This window comes from Oryza glaberrima, chromosome 6, assembly GCF_000147395.1.
Source record: "Oryza glaberrima chromosome 6, OglaRS2, whole genome shotgun sequence".
In the NCBI taxonomy this organism is placed as follows: Eukaryota; Viridiplantae; Streptophyta; class Magnoliopsida; order Poales; family Poaceae; genus Oryza; species Oryza glaberrima.
In genome coordinates, this window is record NC_068331.1 from 20026832 (window position 1) to 20040955 (window position 14124).

At 42.3% G+C, this 14124-nt stretch overlaps 2 protein-coding genes across 2 annotated transcripts; one reads left to right on the forward strand and one right to left on the reverse strand.

Moving 5' to 3' along the window:
* The first annotated feature begins 47 nt into the window (after positions 1–47).
* On the forward strand, positions 48–6934 carry LOC127776594 (shaggy-related protein kinase GSK4). The gene is made up of 12 exons (XM_052303028.1): positions 48–374; positions 1341–1430; positions 1529–1588; positions 1671–1943; positions 2035–2109; positions 2192–2248; positions 2938–3078; positions 3184–3234; positions 3312–3407; positions 3600–3683; positions 5861–5962; positions 6382–6934. The coding sequence occupies exons 1-12, from the start codon at positions 264–266 to the stop codon at positions 6451–6453; spliced, it is 1212 nt and encodes a 403-aa protein (XP_052158988.1). The 5' UTR covers positions 48–263; the 3' UTR covers positions 6454–6934.
* A 2595-nt stretch (positions 6935–9529) lies between these two features.
* LOC127775557 (aspartate aminotransferase, mitochondrial-like) lies at positions 9530–14124 on the reverse strand. The gene is made up of 10 exons (XM_052301817.1): positions 13830–14124; positions 13655–13740; positions 11856–12062; positions 11575–11680; positions 11217–11321; positions 10959–11131; positions 10457–10616; positions 10242–10337; positions 10045–10139; positions 9530–9933 (listed from the first exon to the last, which is right to left on the reverse strand). The coding sequence occupies exons 1-10, from the start codon at positions 14019–14021 to the stop codon at positions 9861–9863; spliced, it is 1293 nt and encodes a 430-aa protein (XP_052157777.1). The 5' UTR covers positions 14022–14124; the 3' UTR covers positions 9530–9860.

Genomic DNA, 14124 nt, shown 5'->3' on the forward strand with positions numbered 1-14124 from the left:
GCCACTGCGGTAATAATATCATTCCGGAGTGGAAAAAGAAAAAGAGAAAAAAAAAGAAAAAAAGAGCGTGTCGCTGTCTACTGATGATGATGGCTTCCTCACGGTAGCAGCAGCAGCAGCAGCCGCGCCGAAGCAGCCTCCTCCCATCACCGAGGAGAGAGAGAGAGAGTAGTGAGAGAGGAAGACGAGAGAGCCGCCTCCGCGGCCATCGCCGCCGCCGCAGCAGCGGGGCCACTACCCCGACTGCCCCCTCCCCTCCTCCCATGGCCGCGATGCCAGGTGGGCCCGACCTTGCCGGGGCCGGTGGCGCCGTCGCCGTCGCCGTCGACGCGATGCAGGTCGACGACCCGCCGCGTGCGTCCGCCGAGGAGAAGGTGAGCGTTCGCCGTCCTCCCGCCGCGTGCGGGGGCCGCGCGGCACTGGGCTGGGCCGCCCGAGCGGCTAGGGTTTCCATATGCTTTGACCAGCACCCTTCCCCTCCCCACGGCGTACCTGGATCTGCCGCCTCGGCGGTGGATCTGCTAGCTGCTGTCGATTCGTTTTGTGGGAGCTGGGCGCGCTCCGGATCTGCCCGCGCCGTATTATTTCTACTATGGATTACTCCCGTTTCTGCCATTTTGGGGACTAATGACTAATCCTGTGGTGATTAGCGCTAGACTGTGCTTTGCGTGGTTACGCATTGCTTCGCGGAGAGGCGAACGTGCTGGGCGCCTGGGCGCTTTGCGAGCGTTACCGCTCTCTGGTGGCAACTTTTGTGCATCCCAAGCTTGCTTCCTTCTAGTTAGCTTGTGAGGATTAATGTGAAATGGCAGTTAGCTTAGGGTGTTGGATTGTCTATGGGCCAGTGTTTATGTGTCCTGTTGACCTGTTCGGATGGTATTGTTCTCCAGTAGTTTCTGCATGGATTGTTGTTTATTTGAGTTAAAGTGGAAATGCCAATTAATTTTTAAGTTAAAATTGAAAATGCGCATTAATTTTTAAGTTAAAACTGGGAATGCCCATTAGTTTTTAGGTCATTTAGTTGATATACCAGCTTTCGGCGGGAATACAGTTCAAACATGCCACGTTTGCCTATATGGGTTCAGACACTTGGTTTTACCGGTTAGTGCAATCACCGAAATGCCTTTGTAGTATTTAGGTAATGTTACTTGGAATCACGTAAAGCTTTCTACTGCTAATACTGAAATAGCTCCTGTAAACTGATGGCATCTGTTAGTTCTAGGTTTTTATGAACTACGAACTTCATGAGCTTGATTGTTTGTTTAAGTTTCTTCTGGTTGCTGATCATTATATTGCCTATGTCTTGCCCTATCTTATGGTTCGTTTCCATGTCATGGCAGCATGGTCCCACTATAATGGGAGGAAATGATCCAGTCACAGGTCATATAATTTCAACTACTATTGGAGGGAAGAACGATGAGCCCAAAAGGGTATGCTATTATTTTTGGACAAAGAATGTCGCATGAAGTTTCTTAAGTATGGAGATAATAATTTCATTCTAACTTGATTCTAACTTTTTGTCCTCTAGACTATTAGCTATATGGCTGAACGAGTTGTTGGAACTGGATCCTTTGGTGTTGTATTCCAGGTTAGAGATATCTTCCTGATGTTCTCACCATGATTCTGGATTACATAACTTTATCGTATTAGTCTTGTGCATGTGCATGCAGGCAAAATGCCTTGAGACTGGTGAAACTGTTGCCATTAAGAAGGTCTTACAGGACAAACGATACAAGAACAGAGAGTTACAGATAATGCGATCAATGGATCATTGCAATGTCATCTCCCTAAAGCATTGTTTCTTCTCTACCACAAGCAGAGATGAACTTTTCCTTAACTTAGTCATGGAGTTTGTTCCCGAGTCACTTTATCGTGTCCTGAAACACTACAAAGATATGAAGCAGAGGATGCCACTTATATATGTCAAACTTTACATGTATCAGGTGGGTGATGGTTCTAGTGTGTGTTGTTTTAATGCTTAACTTAAATGGTGCTCATTACTTAATTGCTAATATTCCATTCTATCTCATGCAGATATTCCGCGGATTAGCTTACATTCACACTGTTCCTGGAGTTTGTCACCGAGATATAAAGCCACAAAATATCTTGGTATGCCCTTTTCTTCTTACCAAGCGTATCATGTTTTCACACTGCTGCAGCTGAAAATTCTTGGTTTTGATTGTGTTGATAGGTTGATCCTCTTACCCACCAAGTGAAGGTCTGTGATTTTGGGAGTGCTAAAATGCTGGTATGTAAAGGCTGATAGATAATGTTATTGTCTTCTTGAGCTATAATGACTGCATTCCAATTGCATGTTCATATAATCATATTTGATTTGTGGCGGATGCTACTAGACCATATCATGGTGGTTATTGTGTTACTTATGTTAATTTTGCTTTTATTTAAAGTATTTTAGTAAGCAATATGTAATTTCTAGTTTTGTTATTGCTCTAATGTTAGTAAAACAAATGACCCAATATTAATTGGTCATTGGTGATAGATCCTTGACTTCAACCTTGTTGGCCTAATCTATACTATAACACAAGAGAACATAATAGTAAACATAATGGTAGTTATGACTTTAAAACTTAATGTTATCTATATATTTTATCTAAACTTTTAAGTTAATAAAATCATTATAATCAACTATTGGTCTATTTAAGCTTCTTGTTCAACTACCTGTAGTCAAATTATTGTTGATTTAATGAGTGATTGAGGCCAGTTTAATGCTACCATTGACTCTGTTCAGATTGGGCATGTTCGTTTGGTTTTTATGTGCTTATATGTAAACTAATCACATGAATTACTTTTGTATTATTTACATGGAAATTAACTGAACAATCCTCTTGATAGAAAATGGTTCTATACAGCCTATCCATAGGTTCTTTCTTGTCCAGTTCTACTTTTTAATACTGTATTTAAATGCCAAACTGCCAGATTAAAGGTGAAGCAAATATATCTTACATATGCTCACGTTACTATCGTGCTCCTGAGCTCATATTTGGTGCAACTGAGTACACAACATCAATTGATATATGGTCTGCTGGATGTGTTCTTGCTGAGCTGCTTCTTGGTCAAGTAAGTACTCTTATATTTTGTTTTTATCATTTCTTAACTTGTTCAGTTGTGGTAGTGGCATCTTGAATTATACTAAATGCATCCTTTCTTTTGCAATTTTATCAGCCTCTGTTTCCTGGTGAAAGTGCAGTGGACCAGCTTGTTGAGATAATTAAGGTACTTAGTTCTTAAAAGTTTGTAGCAAATTTACTATCTCATTTTTGAAAGAATTGAAAAACAGTAACTTCTTGCAGGTTTTGGGTACTCCAACGCGAGAGGAAATCCGTTGTATGAATCCCAATTACACAGAATTCAAATTTCCGCAGATAAAAGCATGCCCATGGCACAAGGTATGTGGACCACTCTCCTTATACTGCACCATTTAAATTCAATACTTCATTGGTGGATTGAGAAGTATCTCCAGTTTGAGTCAACATTGTCAGACAAATGAAGACGTGAAATTTCAGTGTGCACTATGCATATAACTTGCATCATCCGTTAGGAGTTCCCCATGAAGTAATTTTGCAATGGTATTACTGCAGATCTTCCACAAGCGAATGCCTCCCGAAGCAATAGATCTTGTGTCCCGTCTCCTTCAGTATTCGCCAAATCTGCGATGTACTGCGGTAAGTTTTTGATGCTTGATTTCCTGATTGAAACTTGAAAGTATATTAAAATTGCTGCATGCCTATTAAATTTTACACACATTTGAAATTCACTAAAAAGAACCAGATGATAGAACATGGTAATGGTAGTTGTCGCTAGACTCGGACTCACAGTGCTCGTTTTGGTTAATTAAAGTTTGTACATCCATGCTAGTGACCCCATTTCTCATCATGTGGTTGTGTGTGACCCTATATTTCAAATTATGTTGGTAAACGGTTGGTTATTTGGTGCTAATCAAAAGAATCGAAGAGCTAATGCTGTTCAAGGTTGAGGAAACAACAACAATTCAACATTGAGAAATTAAAAAAAAATGTGTTGCTTGAATTTACTAGGAAACTTGGGTGAAATCAAGATAGTTTCTGGTTTCTCATTGGGGTTCAGAATTTTCCTGAAATCTACGAAATCAAACCCCAGTGATGCGAGAACAGTTTGTCCTAAACATTATGCACAGAACAATGCACCATCTTCTATTCATGCCGAGTGACCCTGCTTCCTTCTCTTGCCACCCAATGGGCTTGAATGTCTAATGTGCAAGTAAAAAAGAAGACAGTTAGGTCATCGGAACCATGAATTCATAGTGTTCTCTGTTAGTCCTGAAAGGGTCACTTAGGCCTAGGAAGGACGCGGGGGGGGGGGGGGGGGGGGGGGGGGTGAATGGGCTAATTTGAAACTTAAGTAAATGCGGAAGCAAAGCTTTTCGGAAATTCTGAAAATCACAGAGTAAACGCACAGCTCAAAGTATGCTAGATCTAGGTACTCACAAATATGAAGAACAAGCACAAACAGCAACTAGACTAGTAGTGCCACAAACAAGCAATGCTAGAGGAGGGAGAGAGGGATTTCACCGAGGTTCTTGCAAGATGAGGTGTTCCTGAAGTTTGAATACTTGAGGGGATTCTAGTCTCCGTTGAGGAGCTCACCAAGAGCTAGGTCTTCGCTAACCCTTTCCTCTAGAGGTTGCACAAAACACTCATTCCACTAATGGTAACTCTTTCCTTTCGGTGGTGAGATCTGACCCTCACAAACTTCTCCTGGCCAACCACAAGTGAATCAGTGGATCAAGAGTGACACCTAACCGTCTAGGAGTCCTCAACTCATACTCAAATAAGTTGTTAGTCCTCTCTAATCACATTATTATTAATCACCAAAATAATTAGGGGCCTAGACGCACTTTCAGTTTTCCTTCTTCCATTCTTAAAATTCTAATATCACATAATATGCTAGCAATGTATTCCTCATTACTATGATGTATACAGTCTAGTAGGGAAGGCATTCACTGGATAATTTTTTATCTCCATGTTAGACATATCGAATATATACAATAGCTTTTATCACTCCCTTCAGCTCTCTTTGTGATTTTGTACTGTTCATGCGTACTTGATGTTCTGACATTAATTTGTGGAAAAACTTAGTGTCATGCGCTATGAACTTCTGCTTCACCTGATGTTATCCACACCCTTCCTTTGTGCATGTTTAGTTGTGTACCTTGTTACTCCCTCCGTTTCACAATGTAAGTCATTCTAGCATTTCCCACATTCATATTTATGTTAATGAATCTAGATAGATATATATGTCTAGATTCATTAACATCAATATAAATGTGGGAAATGCTAGAATGACTTACATTGTGAAACGGAGGGAGTACAGGTTATGCTCACTATATTCTATTTTAAATCCTCTGAAGTCAAAATAATGTGACATTTTTAGAGTCTATGCTTCTACTGGTAGGAATGCAAGTGAATAGAGGCATGAAGTACCGACCTATCCCACCTTTCATGGTTTAACAACTTGCATAAGGGTTGTTGGATTGATTTGGCCCGCTCTCTTAGCCAATTGAAGAAATATTGGTTTCAAAATTGGAAGTGATGAGTTGATGTTATCACTTGCATTTTCACACAGAATTTATGCTTGTCGTAATGTTCATCATACACACGTACAAGTTAGTTAATAAAATAATCACCATATCTCAAGCTTTTATCACTTCCTCTCTTGCTCTGAAATTTATCACTTCCTCTCTTGCTCTGAAATATATTTTCTTTTTGTCTTGTCTTGTTCCCAATTAGGTCATCTGATATATGATAAAAATATTTGGCATGTCCTGCAAGCCTCTTAATTACTCTTTGTGTTATTATTACAGCTGGAGGCATGTGCTCATTCATTTTTTGATGAGCTACGAGAACCACATGCAAAACTGCCAAATGGCCGTCCGTTTCCGCCTCTGTTCAACTTTAAGCAAGAAGTAAGTTATTTCAAGACAATACCATTGTCGCATCATACCTAAATACATCTCCGTTTGTAGAGCTTGTAATCAAACTTCTGTAATTTTTTACTATCATTATATGTGCTAAGTATTTTTGGACATGAAAAATGGTATCTGTAGATTTGTTACAAAAGTAATATAATGCTACAATACTGTAGTATGGCATTTTACTAGTATATGGACTATGGAGCTCCAAGAAATAGCAGTGATTCAATCATTGAAAATATTTTAGAGACAAACAGCTAGCAGGGTTGTATGCTTTGGACATATATGCCCCCAGCTTTTGTAGCATCACATTTTGTTGTATAGCCTACTAGCCTAGGCATATTATTACCTAGCAGAGATGCTTATAGTAGAAGTTACTGAACAGAGAGCTCTTTGTATCACCTGTTTTGCAGTTAGCAAATACACACCCAGAGCTCGTGAGCAGGCTGTTACCAGAACATGCGCAGCGGCATTCAGGATTTTAATTCATTGTTTTGCACTGGACCATAGGACGAAGTGTGGTATGACGACATTTACACTTGTCTGCTTATACCTGTGTATGCCAAAGGGCAAATAACATTTCTCACCTTAAGGGTTTTAGAACCTAATCATCTTCTTGCAAAGCTGAAAATGGGCTCCCCTGACAAGGTAGTGTGTGGTGTGCCGTACTACAATCAAATGTTGAATCTTGAGGAGGCCATTGTGTCCAGTGTTCTGCCAAGAGGAGCCCGAATAGCTGGAGGGATGGTGGGTGTATTGTTAAGCTGTGGAGGGTGACTTTTATGTTGAAACTTCCTTTGCGTATGTTCCATGCCTGTACCGCACCTGCATCCATTCAACCTCATATTCACAACTGATGTAATCATGATAAAATTGAATGTGTCAATGATGGTCGATTCGTATGCCATTATATGCGAATTGACTGTTGTTTCTATTGTTATGATCAACTTATCCTGTTATTACTGATGGGAATGCCCGTGTGGGCGTGTGGCCGTGTGTGCTGTTGGGTGGGCATATGGTGTTTGTTATTATATGTTGAAATGAATCAGAAGGTTGCCATATTTGCTCGTAAATTACAGAATTAGGCCCAGCCTGTAAATTCCGCCCTTATTTTCGTCTGAACTCGGCCTGGATAGCAAGTAAATTTGGCCTGTGATTGCGTGCAGTGAATGCACAGCCTTTACGGGCGTGTATTTCAGCCCACGAGTACGAGTTATTTGCCACATGAGCGGGAGTAAACTCGGCCCATACTTTCGTGTAATTTTGATAAGCGCATGGAATTCGGCCCATTACTGCATGTAAATTCAGCCCAAGAATGCGAGTAATTTGGTCCGGAAATAATTTATTTTTGGTCTCTCAAGTTGTCACCGAGTCTGAAATTCGTGCTTGAACTGCAATACCAAATATGACTCGTCGCTTAACTTTTAAAACAAGTGTAAATAAGGTCCTCAAACGATGGACAACGGTTTCAGCTAACGTGACGTGACAGATTTGACTTGGCCTTGTCCAATGTTGCGCTGGAAGCTAAATTAAATGTTTTTAAAATATGGGGTACATATGTCATGCAAAAAAATATTAGGACCCACATCTCATAGGGCCCTACTTCAGTACTTCACCTTTTCTGCTCTCTATCTCTTCCATCTCTCCTCCAGTCGGTTTGCCTCCCTTTCCCTTCTCCCTTTTCCTTGACATGCAACACGCGGGAGAGAAGCTGACAGCCTGTCGGCCGCCGGGAGAAGAGCTAGGCGGCAACGGCAGTGGGCTTCAGCGTGGCTGGCTCCGCACGTACATGTCTGGTTGCTCCTTGTCGCTGCTCTCCCCGGTCGAGGAGTAGTACTGAGTACTCTCTCCAGGGTGGCCGGTGATTGGAAGGGGAGGGAGACTAGCAGGGGAGGCACGCACTGGCCAATGGGGAGAAGCTCGACATCAGCGGCAGTGGGTAGAAGCTCAACGGTGGTGGCTGGCGACGGGCGGGGTGGACAAGCGTGGCACAATGACAGATGTCAGGCGACTGTGCTATGTCATCGGCAGGATTGTTGGCAAGCGTGGCCTTCCCGCGACAGACCAGGCATGAGGCATGGGATGAAAGCCACATGTCGATGCTCTGACGGCGGCATCAACGGTTCTCCGCTCTAATTCGGCTCCTGCAACGCGGCTGCCTTGGACCTCAGTCCCCCGCTCGGGTTTGGCTCCTGCCGTGCGGCCGATCGTGTGGTGCGCTTAGCGGATGCGCCATTGCACGAGGCTGCGGCTACTGTGAAGAACATGGTCGCCGGGACGATATCCTCGCGAAACGTCCGCGCCTCCTCTTCCATTAACGCTGTTGTGCCGCACCTCCTATCCCACCTTTAACGCACCAGCCCACCATCGGCCACCGCACCACCATTCGCACCAGGGGCTTGGTGGAAACGTCGTTGAAGGAGGAGGAGGCGGACGCGACCGCCGTTACGGTGCGTCGCCCACCCATTGACTCGAGAGGCGTCCACGTTGGCATGAGAGTTGTGCCTCTGTAGGTGTTGCCACGCAGCGCTGACTCTCCCACCTCGAACGCACCGTCCCACCGTCGCCGCTGTGCCGCCGCTGAGGGAGAGGGTTCGGCGGGCATGTCGTTGAATGAGGAGACTGCGGCCACATCCTCGATGAACGTGGTCGTTGTGACTGCATACCACACCGTGCTGTTCCATCCCCCCCCCCCCCCCCCCCACACACACACACACAAAAAAAAGAGGCGACATCGTCCTTCTCGCAATGATGAGGACATCACTTTATCGGATACGCACATAACTCCACACGTTCCAATGACAATTCAGTCCAATTCCAGTTCAGCCTCTAGAGATACCACTAACTTCGAACAGATCTAGCGCCTCCATGCCACTCCTATTTGGGTGATCTTGTACTACTTGATGGAAAGCTTACCTCGTCACCTTTCAAACGCATCCGGTCTCATATCCAAATTCATCTCGAGTCAACGGGAATAGAATAGACCCATCTCAGAAGTATCTCTCTCCACCTCCACAAATTAGCACTTAACCCTAGCTCTATTTTCCTCTATAAATATCTATGCACACCCTCTAGAACAATTGTGTTTTGTTTAGTTGAATTTTACCAAGTGTCATTCGCTTTATCTCTAGTTCTCGCTCATGGATCTCCTTGCTTGTTGCTGGCCGTCGCGCGGCTCTCCCTGCTCCGGCTCCTCGATGACGAGAGCACCCATCAATGGCGTTGCGAATAGAGGGGAAGAGATGGGATAGGTGTTGACATGTGGGTCCCACGCTGACTCAGCCACCACGTCGGCCAAAACCAGGAGCAATACTGTTTTGGAACCCAATGTGATCTGTTTTTGCAAGATTAGGGATGTATTATATCTAGTATTTCGGTTCAGGGACGATTTTGAAACTCGATGACAAGACGAGGGATCTCAGGTAAACTTTTTCCTTTCGGAATCGAAATTTTGGACAAGCCTAATTTTAGCCCATAAACTGTCAGGTGTCTATGTGGGCCGAACTAACAAAGGCCATCAGCCCATTAGGCTCAATTTAGAACCATCTAAAGACGTCTGTGGGTGTAAATTGGGCCTGTTTAATACAGTATGTGGACTTCCTGATGACACTCGAGCAATCAAAAATGCCCATCGGTAGAAAGGTACACTGCCTTTACAAAGCATGACACTGTCACAGTTAGAACGTTCGTTCTAACTGTAAAGTCTTGTCCTAAAAAATGTTTTCACTGGTACAGCAAAAGTCTTGTCCTCAAAAAATAAACTTGCCCTTTTCTAGCTTACCAGCCATTTTATTTCACATCATATCGGACTACAATTTTATTTCACCATTTGACCCATTTTGCGGTCGGTAAAAAGGTACTGAAAATGATGATAGGAATGTCTCCAACACTCTCACTTTGTCTTGGTAACCTCATGAATAGCATTAGCCAGATAGGCAACATTTCCTGTTGTTATTCCAGCCATGCTGAAGGAGGAGAGAATGAAAAAAAATTAGGCTCAGCTCACTCATGAAATGCAGATAGATGTACGAGGAAAACAGAATTAGGAGCTCTTCTATATATGAAAGATTGAGTACCTTATCCGCCCGTTACGAGTCATGTAGATATGGAACTCTTTTGTCAAGCGATCGACTTGTTCAGGTGTCATACCACTGTAGCAGAACATTCCAATCTGTCCACAAAATCAAAAGAATATTTTTGCATTATTACAATTTCAGAACTAATATTATGCTAAATTCCCATCAAAGCATAATTTGTTTGATTGCTAAGTTACCTGATTAGTGATATGTTCCCATGACATTGGTGAACCCAACTTTTCAAGGTTCTCTTTGAGTGCTGTTCGCATTCCAATGATACGATCAGCCATACCCTGAGACAAATGGCAGGGGGGGAAATGCTCAACTCCAAACACACCAATTCTTATAATTATGACAGTTTTCATAATTTTTCTTTACTTTAAAAGGGTTTGGAAGGATGAACTATAACTACCTTGACCTCTTTCAGCCATAAACTTTTCAACTCCGGATCACCAAGAATAGTTGAAACAATTAATGCACCATGAACGGGTGGGTTGCTGTACATAGGTCTAGCAATCTGTTGTAACTGGCTCTTAACAGCAACTGCTTGCATCTCATCATCACATAGAATACTGCAGAAAAAAGATAAAAATAAGGAATGGTCTCTCAATTGTGTTTGTTTTCAAAGTCTTTGTTCTAATAAGTGCAATGAGAAAAGATTTAAACATCTTCAATGTATGCCTTGAGAAATACAGTAACTTCTGTTGAATCCCCAAGGGCAAATCCCAGTTCATTCATTGAATCTGTAAAGTTCAAAGTCTATTGATTGAATGCCCACTATATAATGGGACTAACATGTAGCTGGAGAAATGGGAAAAGGTAGGAAAATATCCAAAACAAACATAATTAAAAGAGATGGGAATGAGCTGTTGCAGAAGAAAAAAAAAGGACAATTAAAACAGGGAAATGAATACCTAAGGCATCCTGCTCTTTGTCCATAAAGTCCCATGTTTTTCGCATATGACTGTGCACATCCAATTTGATGTCCATCTTCAAGAAATATTCGAATTGCCTTGGCATCTCTCTCTGGATCACCACTAGCAAATCCTTGGTATGCCATGTCGAAGAACGGAAAATGTTTCTTCACCTGAAAGGCATCAAGAAAATAGAACTACTATAACTGGAAAAAACAATATAGCAAATGACCATTGACAATTGTCACCTTTCTATACCTTGAACTGATGAGATATCTCCCTCCATTGTTCCTCTGAAGGATCTACTCCAGTGGGATTATGCGCACAAGCATGAAGCAAAAAGAATGAACCATCTGGAGCATTCTGGGATACCAAAGGAAATGATAAATGAAATTAGATGTAAACAAAAACAACCTGTCAACAAGGCACAAACCTCCAGACCAGAGAATGGGAAGTTTTTCATTGTTCAAATTCAAGAGGATGGGAAGTTTTTCATTTCTGTATTAGATTTACTTCAAGTGTGGGATTTTTGAGAAGCTAAGGGTCAGCATCTGACAACAGCACAGAAAATATGGTCCAAGTCATTTTAAAGATTTTTCATGAACAGATAAATTACCTTGATATCATCCATTAGGCCTGCAAAGTCAAGTCCTCTTGACTCTGGATGGTAATAGGTAAATGTCTTTTGTGGTACTTGGGCATCCCTCCAAATATTGTGATGGCTGAAGAATTTCATGAGCTAAGAACGTATAAAGAATGCAAACTACCAAAGAGATGCTTAAAAAAAATTCAAAGATAAATAAATGCTGAAAATATGGGTCTATCAATCAGAAAAAAATGGAGTCTAAACATGCGTGGAATTGTGTGAAAGTCAAAGTAGAATATATCCCAACTTACTTGGCCCATGTAGGTGTGGGTATATAAATCTGTGAATCTGGCAAGAAACGCTTCTGGAAATCTGCAAAGAGGCGACATGCACCAGTTCCTGAAAGAGCCTGCACTGCTGCGATCCTCTTGTCCTTGATGAACTCACAGTTCTCCCCATAGGCCAGTTTAAGTGATTCTTCAATCATCTTTATGCTTCCACCCATTGGAAGGTACTCCCTAATTTGCAAATTTGATTGGTTTAGTTCCGCGAACAAAATGGTTTAAGATTAGAAGAACTCATTTTAAGCACTCACATATATTCTAGAACTGAACATGTAGATGTACCCTAGTGAATCCCCATTTTCTATAATTCGCAATATATTGCAATTTGTAACTATATCATCTGACACACTCGAGAATCTAAAATAAATTGCCACTCCCTCTGTTTTTAAAGAGCAGATATCATATAATGCGTTCAGTGAAAACTCAAAATCTTAAATCATGAAGAGATAAAAAAAAATGATAGATTTTGATATGTGAAAATGATATTAGAATATTTTCATGAAAATCACTTTCATATAGTTATACTTTAAATTAATTTTGTAAATATATAGTGAGAAAAATAATGATGAAACATATGCATTGGAGACTGCCTCGATATCCAAAGCGTTAAGGAAAAAAAACGTAGCATAGCACAAAAATGTGTAAACATAGTTCAAACTGAATTTTTTTACTTTGCACCGTTGCCTACTTAGCTGAAAGGATAGTGAGTTAGTGACCCTCCAATAAAGAAATCAAAGTGAATTTACATACTACTCCTATAAATTCTGATCAGCACCCCTTGTTGAAGAGAAGTTAAATGAGGGATGACAGAAAACAAGTGGAATTTAAGTCACAAGATTGAAGAGAAGTTAAATGAGGGATGACAGAAAACAAGTGGAATTTAAGTCACAAGATTGCACATCAAGCTGGCAACGGCATATATAAAAGTTGGGGTCACATCAAATAATCAGTAGTAGCACATCCCTATGGACCAAGCAAAGTTCCACCGTTTTCTAAAGCAGAGGAAAAGACGAACAATGGAGAAAAGCCGCAACAAGTGCCCCTGTTTTGCAATTCCATTCCACCAATGAAATGATTAGAAGGCTAAATCCTCAGGTACTCGAACAAAATGTGTGTCATCGTGGACTCCAACCACCATGATTAGGATATGACTATTTTCTAATGCGCCACCTGGAACACCGAAGAGTCATTCTTTAAGGAAAAAACAGGGAGCACTACCTCCTCGAAACGTATTTGTCACTGTTAGTACTACACTTTTTAAAACTTGATTATTATTTTGATAAATGAATTTTTAAATACTTTTTACTAGAAAATATTACTCAAATGCAAGGCAAATAGTTTTCTAAAAAAGCTATGAGTTATCTCCGAGTTGGTCAAATCTTCAATAGTAGTATCAATCGTAACAATTAGAAATGGAGTTCGTGTTAAAAAAAGACCGGTTAACATGATAGTAGTAATGTGTTGAACTTGACAGATATGAATGCTCCCTTTAAATTTCTTCTTCTTTTTTAAGAGCCCCTGAAGAAAAAATTGGCCAGCAACATGTCGAACTCGCACACGATCCATCAAATGCTGAACATAAATGCAGGAAAGCGTACGCAATATGTTGGCAGTCGACGTCAAAGCCATCAATGGATTCCCCAGGACCTAAGAAAAACTAGTCGCACCAGCTAGCAGTTTTGCGATCACACGCGAGAAGAAGAAAAAAAAAAGGAGAGAAGATGAAAAAAAAAGAAAAAGAAAAGCGGAGCCGAATGAGATCTCACATGTTCATGCTCCCGGCGATCCGCCGCTCCGCCTCGCGCACGCACTCCAGCACCACGGGCTTCCCGCTGTCGTCCCGGTACGCGCCCTGCGGCGAACACACACACACAGCTCGGGGATCAATCGAGACAATTCATGATGAAACGGAGGAGGAGGAGGAAGGGAACAGATACGCACGACGCCGACGTTGACTTTGTCCGGGGAGGGGTCGGCGAGGAACGCCTCGGTGACGCCGAGGATGGGGTCCTTGGCGGCCGGCTCCACGTGGCCGAACCACGACGCCATCGACCTCGCCGCCACGGCCCCCATCAATCGCCGCCGCGCCACAGGAGGCCCCGCGGCAGCGGCGGCGGCTCGTGACATCGCCATGCGCGCGCGATCGGAGGAGAGAGGGGGAAGGTGAGGTGTGGGGAGGAGGTGACTTGGATTCAGGGGGGGAAACCAAGCCGACGGCTGCGTGTGTGCATCGCTC

What these genes read in the sequence shown, in the direction of transcription:
- LOC127776594 (XM_052303028.1), top strand. Translation starts at nt 264, where the DNA reads ATGGCCGCGATGCCAGGTGGGCCCGACCTTGCCGGGGCCGGTGGCGCC. An exon ending in TAAAGCCACAAAATATCTTG is followed by an intron (nt 2,110 to 2,191) that starts GTATGCCCTTTT and finishes TTGTGTTGATAG; the next exon opens with GTTGATCCTCTTACCCACCA. An exon ending in TGTTCAACTTTAAGCAAGAA is followed by an intron (nt 5,963 to 6,381) that starts GTAAGTTATTTC and finishes CCTGTTTTGCAG; the next exon opens with TTAGCAAATACACACCCAGA.
- LOC127775557 (XM_052301817.1), bottom strand. Translation starts at nt 14,021, where the DNA reads ATGGCGATGTCACGAGCCGCCGCCGCTGCCGCGGGGCCTCCTGTGGCG. An exon ending in ACAAAGTCAACGTCGGCGTC is followed by an intron (nt 13,741 to 13,829) that starts GTGCGTATCTGT and finishes TGTTCGCCGCAG; the next exon opens with GGCGCGTACCGGGACGACAG. An exon ending in GGGAACATATCACTAATCAG is followed by an intron (nt 10,140 to 10,241) that starts GTAACTTAGCAA and finishes TTTTGTGGACAG; the next exon opens with ATTGGAATGTTCTGCTACAG.